Source organism: Apodemus sylvaticus, chromosome 2 (assembly GCF_947179515.1).
Source record: "Apodemus sylvaticus chromosome 2, mApoSyl1.1, whole genome shotgun sequence".
Classification (NCBI taxonomy): Eukaryota; Metazoa; Chordata; class Mammalia; order Rodentia; family Muridae; genus Apodemus; species Apodemus sylvaticus.
The window spans coordinates 102,068,979-102,083,161 of NC_067473.1; the positions used below are offsets into that span (position 1 = coordinate 102,068,979).

At 48.5% G+C, this 14,183-nt stretch overlaps 1 protein-coding gene and 1 long non-coding RNA gene across 2 annotated transcripts; one reads left to right on the top strand and one right to left on the bottom strand.

The window, feature by feature from the left end:
* Positions 1–57: 57 nt before the first annotated feature.
* Vamp8 (vesicle associated membrane protein 8) lies at positions 58–4,930 on the bottom strand. The gene is made up of 3 exons (XM_052173927.1): positions 4,799–4,930; positions 2,491–2,649; positions 58–485 (listed from the first exon to the last, which is right to left on the bottom strand). Exons 1-3 carry the CDS (start codon positions 4,799–4,801, stop codon positions 342–344), a joined length of 306 nt encoding a protein of 101 aa, XP_052029887.1. The 5' UTR covers positions 4,802–4,930; the 3' UTR covers positions 58–341.
* Positions 4,870–13,621, top strand: LOC127678778 (uncharacterized). Its single transcript, XR_007976625.1, has 2 exons — positions 4,870–4,968; positions 13,209–13,621. It is a non-coding gene; the product is annotated as an uncharacterized LOC127678778 (long non-coding RNA).
* Positions 13,622–14,183: the final 562 nt, after the last annotated feature.

Here is a 14,183-nt window from a genome sequence, read left to right on the forward strand (position 1 = left end):
AAGAAAGAAACAGAAAGGCAAAGAGGGAAAAACACAGGAGCAACGTGCCTCACACACTTAGGGGACACCAAGAGGTCTTTATTTCCCACCATCCACCAGTAGTTTCCCAGCCACAAACACGGTCCTCTGGGTCTCTCTAACCCACTCTCAGGACCATGAGATGCAGCCACAGTCCAGCTGTCTCCTCCCAGGGGATCAAGGTGCTTCTGGGGCATCTGATGCAGCAGAAGGCCCTCAGAGGGACTGAGCAGCACTCCTGTGGAGGAGGACAGGAGAGGACCCCTCTTGGCACACATCAGGGAGGGTCACCCCTGAAGAGTAGGGTGGGATGAGAGGGACTCTTAAGTGGGGATGGTGCCGGTGGCAAAGAGTATAATGAGGATGACGATGACAAGGACAATCACACAGATGATGACAATCATCTTCACATTCTTCCACCAGAACTTCCGGGCCACCTTCTGGGACGTTGTCTTGAAGTGTTCAGACTGTTGGGGATAAGATAAAGCAGTGACCCAGTGGCTCCTGCCGTCAGACTAAGTGTGCAGATGGACACCCACATGCCCTAGTGTAGCTGTTTGCATTATAAATCGAAGTAGGAAACTCAAAAAAAAAAAAAAAAGATCTGGGGTATAGCCACTTTGAAATAAATACATAAATAAGTGGATAAAGTCGTTCCTTTTACAATAGAAATGGAAAGGTTCTTAAAAATGTTTTCCGACATTTGTGTGGAGAGGGGTCGACTCACAGGAGCTGGCTCTCTCTTTCTCCTCTGGTGTCCTGGGGCACTGAACTCACGTAGCCAGGCTCGCTGACAAAAGGCTTTACCCCCTGAACTGTCTCTCTGGTTTTCTGTTTGTTTTACTTTTGCGACAGGATCTCACTAAGAATCCCTGGCTGGCCAGGAATTGTAAAGATCTGTTTATCTCCTCCACAAATGCCTTCCCACAGCAATCTGCAAGCCAAGTTCTGGTTTAGAATTCTTGAGCTCATAAAACTTCCCTCTGAGCACGGCAGGGAGCCTTCCTTTTCTCTCTCTATCTTTCCAGTCAGGATCTCATACAGCAAAGACTGGCCTCCACTCCTCGTAGAAAAGTGTGACTTTTAAAAATTATTTTATTTGTTTGTTTGTTTATGTGTGTGGCGTGCACAAGCCACAGTGGAGGTCAGAGGTCATTTTGTAGAAATCAGGTCTCTCCTACCAGCCATATGAATCCCACAATTGGAACTCAAATCCTTAAGCTTGGCACCACGTTATTTACCTTTGAGTCATTTCAATGGTCTGGGTTTGAACTTACGAAGAGCCGAGATTACAGTCATGTACCACAACACCTTATTTGTATAATGCCAGGGACTGAACCCAGGGCTTTGTGAATTCCAGTTCCACTACCTGAGGCTTGTGTCCAGTCTCCCTTCTTTTCCTTGCCCCTGCACTACCCTGCATGCTGAGGGGTCTTTTACATATATATGCTCACAATCTCAGTTTGTTTGACTGGCAGAGAAATCTGGCCTTTGGAGCACAGACCCACAGGCTAAGGGATACAGAAATGTGCTCCAGATGGACACATCTTCCGGCTCCATGGTACTTTGTCTTCTAGGTTCTGTAGAAGCTAGAGGAAGCACCAAAGCACTACAGAAGCTTGGAATAGTTAAAAAAAAATAAAAAATAAAAAAGCCTCCTCTCCTGCTCCTCCAAGCTAACTTATAGACACTAAGTCTCCGTGTGCCCAGCTTATGCTGTAGAAGGAGGCACTAGATTCCAAGATTACACACTGGACCCAGGAAGCCAGTGTACTCCACAGCAAGTGAACACTGAGGCACCAGCCTTGGTTTGTGTTGGACTTTCTTCCACCCTGAGCAGCTTGGCCTCAGCCAATGGCTGCAAAGAGAAGGTCTAAGCAAGATGTGTAGGAGATATTATTCTGGCCTTTGCAGACAGGGATCCTGGGATCGAAGAATTTCATCGCTCTTCCCAGCTGTGTTTTAAAGCTGACTCAGCAAGATGTCCCCCCATCCCCAACTTCCAGTCTAATAACACTTGAAAAATGCTGAAAGGTCAAGGGTCACCTGTAGTCATAATTTTGCCTTGGGAACATCAACTCCAAAAGATTGCCAAGGGCAAGCTTTAAAAGAAAAATCAGTTTCATACCCCAATGAAGCTTAGGAAGGAATGCAGCCGTTGACTGAACTGTCTCAGTGGGTGAACTGTCTCAGTGGGTGAACTGTCTCAGTGGGTGAACTGTCTCAGTGGGTGAACTGTCTCAGTGGGTGAACCCTCACCCAAGCCTAAATGATCCACTCACTGGGCTCTCTGCCAAGCTGCAGAGCAGCAAGGAGCCAGAGGTGGAAACTCCACAATCTCCTGCATAGGCAAAGGGCAGTCGACCTGACAGTCTGAGGTCCCTTCTCTTCACGTTGCCTCCCCCACCCAAACTTCTCCCCCCCTCCCCCACGAGATCGCTCCCCCCACTCCCAGTTGTCTCCCAATCTCACCGTGGCTTCCAAGTCCTCTGTCTTGTTTCGGAGGTGGTCCAGGTTTTCCCCTCGGGCCAAGATCCGCTCCACATTCTGGGTCATAATATTCTTGACTCCCTCCACCTCACTCTGCAGGTTCCTAACTCGGTCATTTCCGGCGCTCCCACTGCCCTCCTCCTGGATGTCAATACAGGGGTTAATTAGGCTGAGCAGCAGAGGATCCAAGAGGCCAGAGGAGGTTGGAAGACCTAAAGTAGATTTTAGCCATTTCTAACGCCTGAAATCTTTATCCCAGACCCACATGTGTATCCCAGATCAGCCTCGGGTGGTCAGGTGTCTCCTCTGGAGCCACTCTCTTGGTGTTTTTCCCCCAGAGGCTGGGCCTCCTATTGGCCTGGGGCTCCGAGGTTAGAGTGGACAGAAAGCCCCAGGGATCAGTCTTCTCCACCCTCCTAGTGCTGGGAGTCAGCGTACCTGAGCGCCTGCTCGCGACACCTCGCCTGAAATTTTGATTCTTCTAAGAGGGTCTAGGACCCAACTCAAATCTCCATGCTTCTGTGGCAAGCGCTCTGCCCACTGAGCCACCTCCCCAGACTTATCCATTTACTTCTTCATCTGAGACAGGGTCTCATACAACCTAGGCAGGCCTCAGACTTCCGGCGTAGGATGGCCTTGACCATCTATCTGATCCTCCTGGCCCTACCTACCCTGTAGATTACAGGTGGGTACCAGCACCCCTGTTTTATGAGGTGCTTCATGCTTGCCAGGCAAACACTGTATCAACTAGACCACATCCTTAGTCTGGCATAAGTGTGTGTGTGTGTGTGTGTGTGTGTGTGTGTGTGTGTTGGCACACATCTGGAGGTTAGAGGAAAACTCTCACAAGTGGATTGTCTACTCTGGTTGGGTGGACAGGAGTGAGAGAGATGTTGAGTTCAGGCAGGCACGCTTTCTCTGTAAACACTGATCTTGGCTGCCCACCCATCTTGGCTGCCATGGAAGTGCATTTTTCAAGTCTCAGAAAATGAGACTTGACTCTGGACTGTCATCCACCTTCTTTTGAGGATCTTCCTGTTTTTCTGTTTTTTGTTTTGTTTTGTTTTGAAGACAGGGTTTCTCTGTATAGCTCTGGCTGTCCTGGAACTCACTCTGTAGACCAGACTGGCCTCGAACTCAGAAATCCGCCTGCCTCTGCCTCCCAAGTGCTGGGATTAAAGGTGCGCGCCACCACTGCCCGGCTTCTTTTGGGGATCTTGAGTGTGACAAGGAAAAAACAGCATACAGCTGCCCCTGTTTTGACTTCACAAAGAGGATCAAGGTATTTCTGTTTTCCTCAGCAGAGCACAGCCAAGTACTATTAACCGGTCCCTATAGCCTCCCTAGCCCCAATGCTAGCGGGTTCTCTCTAAAACTTTGAGAGCTGACTAACAGACCACCCTTGCCTGGTCCAACCCAAGGGCCTCTCCAGACAGCTGTTGGTGAGTTCTGGTTCCAGCCTGGTAGGCAGTGTAACCCCGGTTCAGGGTTCAGTGGATGTGGCCCCCGAAGGCATCATGTGCCGTTGGACCACACACTTCTCCTTTCCCTACAATTTAGCGCCTGGTAGGCCACATACCACCGCCTGCTTTATGTAGATATTAATAAAAGTCCTTCCTGCTTCGGTCTCTCTATCCAGGAGGCCTCCAGATAAGGCTTTTGAACAAGGAGGGAAAAGGCCGGACTCCTCCCTTAGGGACCCGGGGGTACCGGCTGGCCATGGGTGTGGGCTGAAGCTAGATTATCAGTGAGCACCTCCATCTGGCCCTTGGCACTGCTGCTAATGTTTCTAGAGAAGGGTGGTGCTTTGGGTGGCCAGGCAGATCCTCTGGGTGTCTGCACAGATACAGTGCGAGGGTAAGGGGGAGAACTCCAGTCCGCTGAGCTGGAATCTGAGCCCCAAAGAGCAGGAGCGCTTGTGGCCCGGTAATGTCACAACACCGGGCTCAGGCCCAGCTGGAGGAGGCGGAGGAGGGGGGAGGGCGCGGCGCAGCAGCTCGGCTTGGAATTTGGGTCCCCCACCCCCCACCGAAACCCTGATCCGATCCAGCACCAAGGTCACGGGAGGAAGGAGGTGGAGAAGTGTCAGGCACCCCTGGCCCGGAGTGCAGAGCTATTTGTGGAAGAGTTGTCAAAAGTAAGGAGACAGAGGCAGCCCTGGCCCAACCCGGCCAGCCCTCAGACTGCCGCCAACTTCTTGACCCAGGCAACCCCCCCCCCCCTCCCCCGGCCCGATCCCCCTCTAGCAGCTCCTCTAAATCTCTCTTTTCCTGGTTCCCACGTCACTCACCATGTCTCGGAGCACTTGGGCCTCTCAAAGCAGAACTTCTCTTAGTGTGTTTCCACCCGAGGAAGCCACAGCTTCACTTCCTGCTTACTCCAACTTTCTGCCCGCCTCCAGCCCATCCCGCGACTCCAGCCTCTCCGGCTCCGGCTACACGGAACTGCAGGTTTCTCCAGGTAGGCGGCCGCCCTCTGCTGCGGTCCTCCTAAGTCTCCTCCCAAACAGAAGCTTAAGCAACAGGGCAGGAGAGTGGGGGAGGGGGGAGCGTCTAAGTTGTCAAGAAGGAGAAAAGAAGGATCAAGAACCCTCCGAAGTTTTCGAAACTTCTTTTTACGCTTTAAAGGAGTAATTCTAGTTTTTCAGGGACTAAAATTAGTCTTATTTAGGTAGAAACGAATGTACAGGTGAAAATACCTTGCCTGGCAACCTTTGTCCCCAAGGGCCATCCCGGATGAGAAGAGAGCACTAAAGCCCCCAGAAAATGGGGCTGGAGAGATGGGTCAGCAGTTGCGATCGCCTGCTGCTTCTGCAGTGACCCAAGTTCAGGTCTCTGCACCCACACCTGGCTGCTCACAAACACCTGTATCTGCAGCTGGGGGGAGGGGTCCGGATGCCCTCTTCTGGCCTCTGTGGGTATGTGAATATACATGTGCAACCGCGCGCACGCGCGCACACACACACACACACATATACACAGAGGAAAGTTCCAAATTGGCCCTGGGGGAATCTTTGTGGTCCTCTTTGGGTTCTCGGGTTGAGGCTGCCCTCAAGCAGTGGGAGGGGTGTGAACAGCAGGGGCAGGGCACCTTACCGTCGTCACAGGACAGAAGACAGTCAGGGAAATGGCTCACTCACCAGCCCCTCCTTTCCTTCTGGAGTTCAGCAGTCCAACATTTCCTTCCAAAGGTCACCGTGGGGGTTGGTGACCCTGGTCAGTTGTCAGATGGATTAGGAGGGGGCTTAAGAGTAAAGAGTTTTTCCACCACATGTGGCTCTCCGCCAGAGAAAATCTGCTCTTCTCCGGATGGAGTTTGTCAAGACAGAACAATAACAGGGCACCAAGAGAACAGACATTCTTTCCCACCCCAGAATATACAACACTGACAAGGAGGAAATCTTAGCTCCTCCAACAAATAACAGTTTGTCTGGTTTTTTTTTTTTTTTTTTTTTTTTTTTTTTTTTTTTGGCTATAATAAATTTAGAATCCCGGAATCATTTGGAGACACTTTTGTATTTTCCCTTGCGCATGCTCAGGGACTCAGGGACGAGCCACTTCTACAAGCACTGCAGCTTGGTTTTACTGAAGCAAATTAAAGCACCTAGTAACACTTTTTAAAAGAATCTTTAAAAAAAATTATCTTATTATTTTTAATTGTGTGTGTGTGTGTGTGTGTGTGCGCGCCTGAGGAATTCAGTTCTCTGTTGAGTTATAGGCAGTTGTAAGCTGCCTGATGTGGGTGCTGGGAGCTGGACCCTTCTATGCGACAGTAGCACACGCTCTTAGCTGATGAGCTCTCTCTCTAGCCCCTCTCCCCCCAGTAACACCTTAAAACTGCACAACTCCTTTCCTTTCCTGTAAAGCAAAAGAAAAATCTAGAATAAACAGGAATGAGGTCACAAGAGAGAATATCTGTTGTACTACACTGGATCTCAGGCCTTGAGAAGGTCAGTTCTACACGAGGTCCTTACCATCCTGCTGATGAAGCTGCAGGGTCCAAGTGGTCATGAAGAAAGAACCGGGTCCTGGAGAGATGGCCCATGGGTTAAAAGCATGTATTGTTCTTCCAGAGGACCCAGATTTGATCCCCAGCACCCAGGCCAGGCAGCTCATTACCTGGAACTGTAGCTCTGGGGGAGCTGACGCCCTCTTCTGGCTCCAGCAGACCCTGCATTCACACACACATAGACAGACACACACACACAGACACACACAGACACACACACAGACACACACAGACACACACAGACACACACAGACACACACACAGACACATACACAGACACACACAGACACACACACAGACACACACACAGACACACACAGACACACACAGACACACACACAGACACACACACACATAGACACACACACACACAGACACACACACACAGACACACACACACAGACACACACACATAGACACACACATAGACAGACACACACACACAGACACACACAGATACACACACAGACACACAGACACACACACAGACACACACAGACACACACAGACACACACAGACACACACACAGACACACACACAGACACATACACAGACACACACACAGACACACACACAGACACACACAGACACACACACACAGACACACACCCACATAGACACACACACACACAGACACACAGACACACACAGACACACACACACAGACACACACACACACAGACACACACAGACACACACAGACATACACACAGACACACACACAGACACACACACACAGACACACAGACACACACACACACAGTTACAAAATAACAGCAGTAGGCAGGTAGGTCTCTGTGAGTCTGAGGCCAGCCTGCCTTACTTATTCAGTTCCAGGCCAGCCAGTGTTATGTGGTGAGACTTGGTCCAAAAACTAATAAGAAAAATTAAATTAGACATTTTTTCTTTTTTCCTTTTTTCTTTTTTTCTTTTTTCTTTTGGTTTTTTCGAGACAGGGTTTCTCTGTATAGCCCTGGCTGTCCTGGAACCCACTTTGTAGACCAGACTGGCCTCAAACTCAGAAATCCGCCTGCCTCTGCCTCCCAAGTGCTGGGATTACAGGCGTGTGCCACCATAGCCCGGCTAAATTAAACATTTTTTAAAAGCAAACATGTTTTTAAAAATATTCTGGGAGCTGGGCGGTGGTGGCGCACGTCTGTAATCCCAGCACTCTGGGAGGCAGAGGCAGGCAGATTTCTGAGTTCAAGGCCAGCCTGGTCTACAGAGTGAGTTCCAGGACACCCAGGGCTACACAGAGAAATCCTGTCTTGAAAAAACCAAATCCAAAAAAAAAAAAAAATGTTTAAAAATATTCTGGGGGCTGGAGAGAAGACTCAGCAGGTAAGAGCACTGGCTGCTCTACCGAAGGTCCTGAATTAAAATCCCAGCAACTACATGGTGGCTCACAACCATCTGTAATGAGATCTGATGCCCTCTTCTAGAGTGTCTGAAGAAGCTACAGTGTGCTTACATATAATAAATAAATAAATCTTAAAAAAAATTAAAATACTCTGTATTTTTTTTCTTTTTTTTATCGATATAATTTATTTACATTTCAAATGATTTCCCCTTTTCTAGCCCCCCCCCACTCCCCGAAAGTCCCGTAAGGCCCCTTCTCTTCCCCTGTCCTCTCACCCACCCCTTCCCACTTCCCCGTTCTGGTTTTGCCGAATACTGTTTCACTGAGTCTTTCCAGAACCAGGGGCCACTCCTCCTTTCTTCTTGTACCTCATTTGATGTGTGGATTATGTTTTGGGTATTCCAGTTTTCTAGGTTAATATCCACTTATTAGTGAAAATACTCTGTATTTTAAAAGGTTCATCTTAAACCACAAGGAGGTTTATAAGACAGAACATGCCTGGACCAGGTGTGGTGACGATGCCTTTAATCCCTTGAGAGGCAGAGGCAGGGGGATCTCTGTGAGTTCCAGGCCAGCTGGTCTACAAAATGAGATACAGGACAGGCAGGACTATGTAGTAAGACCCTGTCTCAAACAAACAAACAAACAAACAAACAAACAAACTGTGTCGAAGGCCCTCTCAGTAGCAGCAGTGTTTGCCTAGCATGTCCGGAGCCCTGGGTTCTGACCTCCCACCCCCAATGCTTGCTCTGCACTTTTGCCATCCAATACAACGCTGACTACGCGTGGCTGCCGGGCGCTCCCAGTGCAGCTGGTGAGAACCGAGGCTGCGAAACGCATGTCAGACTAAAGTAACTTAGTGTGAAAAGAAGAGTGCTGCTTTCATAAATGTCGTGAGTGTTTTAGAGCCTTGCCTTGTGTGATGCTCCAGAACTCAGGAATCTGAGGCTGGGGCAATCACAAATGCAAGGCTACCTTGGGCTACAAAGCCAGACTGTGTCTCCAGTCAATCATTCATCAATCGATCAGTCAGTCAGTCAACCAACAGCCACATTCTCTTTCACATGGTGCTGCGGTCAGAGTCTGATGCGTCCTGCAGTGCTAGATGAGCCCACTACCATCTGAGCTACACCACACCTCCAGCCTCTCTGAAGGTTTTAGTTTGACTGCTAGAAAAATTTAAACTACACAACTAATAAAAACTTTACTCTTCTGTTTTTGGATTGAACCCAAGAGTTTTGGATTGAACCCAGGGGTTTGTGCACGTTAGGCAAGAATCCACTGTGGCACCATAGCCCCAGTCTCATTTCTGTTATTTTTAAGGACTTAAAGGTGTTGGAATCCTGGGACTGTTGGGAGTCACCTGACATGGGTGTGGACAAAGGCGGTTTGTGCTCTCAACTGCTGAGTAACCTCTCCAGCCTTCTCTTTAGATTTTTATTTTTATTTTATTTTACTTTTTAAGACAGAATCTCATAAAGTAACTCAGGTGGCCTGGAACATGATATGTAGTCCAAGCTGGCTCAAACTCACAATAATCTTCCTCCTCAGATTCTAAATTTGGGGATCACAGGTGTGAGCCAAAATGCCCAACTGTTCCTTTTCCTCCCTCTCTCCCTCTCCCCTTCTTCCCTCTCTCCCCCTTCTTCCCTTTCTCCCTCCTTTTCTCCCTCCCTCCTCTCTTTCCTTCTTCCCTCCCCCATTTCCTCCCTTCCTTTCTTTGCTAAGGACTGAACGGAGAACTCTTCAGACTCTGGGCTGGGTGTGACCCATTCAGATTGTTTTTCTGTGAGGTTTTTGTTTCTAGAAAGAAGAGGTTTTTTGTTTCTAGAACTTCAGAAGAAATGAAAAGCTCAGTAGCAAGCCGAGCATGGTGGCGCATGCCTGTAATCCCAGCACTTGGGAGGCAGAGGCAGGCGGATTTCTGAGTTCGAGGCCAGCCTGGTCTACAGAGTGAGTTCCAGGACAGCCAGGGCTACACAGAGAAACCCTGTCTCGAAAAACAAACAAACAAACAACAAGAAAGAAAGAAAGAAAGAAAGAAAGAAAGAAAGAAAGAAAGAAAGAAAGAAAGAAAGAAAGAACAGCTCAGTAGCTTTTCTGAGCCAGGGTTGTTTAAAAAGTGTGATTTCCCCCCCTTGAGACAAGGTCTCATGTAGCGGAGACTGGCATGGAGTCACTGTACAGCTGACAACAACCCTGCTGCCCCCAGCTCGCTCGTGCTGGGGTCACAGGCTCACAGCGCCACACTTGGGAGTGGGAGCTCACCCTTGAGTCACACAGTAACTTTGTAAGGAGCGGGAAGTCGGCTGTGTGCTGGGGCAGTAAGGCTTTAAGGACGGTCTCCCTCCCTAGCTAATGGATGGAGGCCTTGGGCTCTCGGGATGTGCTGGGCAGCTGGGCAGCTGGGCAGCTGGGCAAGTTTCCCCCTGGAGCTTTCGGTTTCTGGTTCTGCAGACAGGACTGAGGATGAAGGCTACACACAAAATCTCGTTTTATGCTGGCATATGGCTCGCTCCTGAAATCTCGTGTCTAGAAAGCCAAGCAGGAGCCAGCCTGGGCTACACAGGGAGCTTGAGGTCAGCCTGGGCTAACAGAGTCTCAAAAAGAAAAATGACAAATAAACAAGAAGTCAGGCGTAACACTACACTCCTATACGTGGGAAGCAGAGGCAAAATGATCAGGAGTTCAAGGCCAGCCTCGGCTATCTAGCTACAGCCAGACTCTATCTCAAAAACAAAACAAAACAAAACAAAACAAAAGCAAATGAGAAAAACCACAAGTTTAAAAAAAAAGAGAGAGAGAGAGAAAATGGAATGAGGAAAGAGTCTGAAGAGGCAGCCAGTTTCAGGCTGGCTGGGCTACATGTCAGAACCTGTCTCTAAAATGAACAAAGAGAAGTTGAATGTAGTGGTTCATGCTTTTCATTCTAGCAGTCGATCAACACTGGGAACGAATCACTTTGAGTTGGAGGCCAGCCTGGGCTAGTGAGGTCCGGGCTAATGAGTGAGAGAGTCTTTTCTCAGGATTTCAGCCAAACAGCTGCGCCCCAGTCTAGATGTTGGGGAGACGATGAAAGCACATCTCCCTCGGATGAGGGAGCGAGCTCTCAGTCCCCCATGCCTTTCGTGCGGGAAGGCCTTTCGTTCAGGAGAACCGTGGCGGCTCGGTGGCATTCGGGGCTGTTTGGTCCGTGCTTCTTCTGTTGTACGGCGTTGTAGGATAGCCTTGTTTTTTGCTTGACATTTAGAAATAAAACTATCTTGGGGGAAAAAATTAAACAACCTAAGAAGAAGGAAGCTGGTACCAGACATGGTGACACATGCCTGTAAAGCCGGAATTGGAGGGTGGGGTGGTGAGCCGGGAGAGCTAGCCTGGGCTACCGAGTGAGCCAACCTACAACAGCGAAATGAAGCAAGCATAAAAGCAAGGGCTTGTGTAGTTCTGTGACTTTCACCTCGCCAGGACCAGGCCCTGGTCTAACCCCAGCTCCACAGCTTGAGTCGCTCCATAGCTTCACTCCTTCCGGGTCATTGTATACCGTTTAATCTTTCCTTCCCACCAACGCCAGCTTCTCGGTGGATGCCAGCACGGCCTCTTCTCAGGATGCATCCATTTCCAAACTCGCCTTTCTGGTCCCATCTATTCCTTCAGAGAGTGCTCGTTATGTTCCCCAAACACACACACACACACACAAGTAAACACCTTGCCTCCGGGGTTAAAGCCAGCCTCCCTACCAGGCAATCCAGGTATCTGCCCACTGTCCTCCCCGTTCCCGGCTCCAGGCGCCCATTTTGGCTTAATGGCTTCGTTCCTTGGGCCTGTGGAAATTCGTCTCATAGTTCTCTCTATGCCTGGAATTCCCCACAGAATTAAATTCTCTTCTTCCTTCCTGATCTCCACCATATGCATGTGCATAGCCGTGCACACACTCTGCTTCTCCAAGACATTTTAAAAAATACTGTTGCCGGGCGGTGGTGGCGCACGCCTGTAATCCCAGCACTCTGGGAGGCAGGGGCAGGTGGATTTCTGAGTTCGAGGCTAGCCTGGTCTACAGAGTGAGTTCCAGGACAGCCAGGGCTACACAGAGAAACCCTGTCTCGAAAAAAAACAAATCAAAAAAACAAAAACAAAAACAAAAACAAAAACAAACAAACAAACAAAAAATACTGTTGTTTAAGGGAGTATTTTGTTTTGTAATCTTAGTTAGCCTTAAATTTATGATAATCCTCCTGCCTCAACCTTGCCAGTCCTGGGTTTACAAACATGGGGCACCACACCCAATTTATACATAAATTCTGAAACATAGTACTAGGGTTTTTTTTTAAAGATTTATTTATTATTATATGTAAGTACACCGTAGCTGTCTTCAGACACACCAGAAGAGGGCGTCAGACCTCATTTTGGATGGTTGTGAGCCACCATGTGATTGTTGGGATTTGAACTCAGGACTTTAGGAAGAGCAGTCGGTACTCTTAATGACTGAGCCATCTCTCCAGCCCCGAGTACTAGTTTTTAAAAAGTTTAAAAGATGGATCTCTACATTTGAGGCCAGGCTGATCTACATAGGAAGCTCCTGGCCGTCAAAGCTGCATAGTAAAACCATCTCAACAACCAAACCAAACCAAACCAAACCTCCACAAAACACAGAAGCCAAAGGAAGTAGCTTTTTCTAGGAGGGGGTTAGACACACTGAATCAGAGTACCCTAAAACCATGCCTAAAGCAGAGGGAAGGGCTTCTTTTGCTTGGTTTCTAAGTGGGGGTTTCCAGAGTAGCCTGTGGAGGCAGCATGGCCTGGGCAGACATCCTGAATGGCAAACCTTCCTGTTAGTTATTGAGAGTTCTCCTGCTGAGAATGTTGAAGGCCAGCAGATACTGACTTCAATTGTTTACCCAAGCCCTATTGGAACGCTCTGTGGTTTAACCTTTAGCAGGTCTGATGCAGGCCTCTTGCAACCTTCTCAACTCCACTTTAGAAAATCTTAATTGCTACAAGTGGGCCGTGAAAGGCACCTGTCATCCCAGCTGCTTGGGAGGCTGCAGTGAGCCCACATAACACCGACAACCCCATCTCGAACGTACAATGAGCGAACCGTCTATTAGAAGAGTACACGCTCGAATCTCAGCTCTCCCCAGTCGCGCTAGCCTGGCCTGCATAGTGAGGCCACATCTGGAAAAAAAATCAGTTTTAATGATTTCATTTCCCTTGGCAGCTTGTGTTATATAACATAGCCTCACCTTGAGGCAACTTAGTCAACGTTTTAGAGCTGAGTAGAGTTTGTTTGTTCATTTGTTTTGTTTTTCTTTCTTTTTTCCCTCCACAATGCAGACAAGAATGACACTTTTATTAGAAAAGACCCATGAAGAAATTTATTGCCCAACGTTTGGACTATTTCACGAGACATAATGCTGAAGGCTTTGTACATGAGCTGTGAACGGATACACTGGAGACTGACAACTCCAGGAACAAAATCCAATCATGGCACCGGCAAAGGGCCGCTGAGTTAGCTCAGCACACTGATGGTTTCAGGGCAGTTTGCTTCTAAAGGCAGATGTATTTCTTTCCTTTTCTTTCTTTCTTTTTTTAAGAGGGCACATACTTATAATGTGTCTCCAAGAGGCTGTCCCTCACCCCAGATGTATTTCTTGGGTCCAGAAAGCCCTAGGTGATTGTTACCATCCCACTTCGATCACCCAGAACTCTTGATTTCTCAAAGGAAGCAATACTTAACTTTAAAGTCATTTTCCCACTTGTTTTTATTTGGTGTTTTGCCTGTATGAATGTCTGTGTGCTATGTGGTGGAAGTCACAGAGGCCAGAGAGATATCGGATCCCCTAGGACTGGAGGTGTTGACAGTTGTGAGCTGCCATGCGGGTGCTGGGATTTGATCCTTTGAAGAGCAGACAGTGTTCTTATCCTCAGAGCCGTCTCTCCAACCTAACGCTGTACTTATATTTAAGATTAGCTCAAATGCTACTGGTGTGTGTGTGTGTGTGTGTGTGTGTGTGTGTGTGTGTGTGAGAGAGAGAGACAGAGAGACAGAGAGACAGAGAGACAGAGAGACAGAGAGACAGAGAGAGACAGACACAGAGACACAGAGACAGAGAGACAGAGAGACAGAGAGACAGAGAGACACAGAGACACAGAGACACAGAGACACAGAGACACAGAGACTGAGACAGAGCCAGATTTGGGAGTCAAGGTCAGAGGACAACCTGGGTATGATTACTCTCAAACAACATACCCTTTTTTTTTCCTTCTGGTTTTTCGAGACAGGGCTTCTCTGTAGCCCAGGCTGTCCTG

What these genes read in the sequence shown, in the direction of transcription:
- Vamp8 (XM_052173927.1), bottom strand. An exon ending in CAGAGGACTTGGAAGCCACG is followed by an intron (nt 486 to 2,490) that starts GTGAGATTGGGA and finishes TATCCCCAACAG; the next exon opens with TCTGAACACTTCAAGACAAC.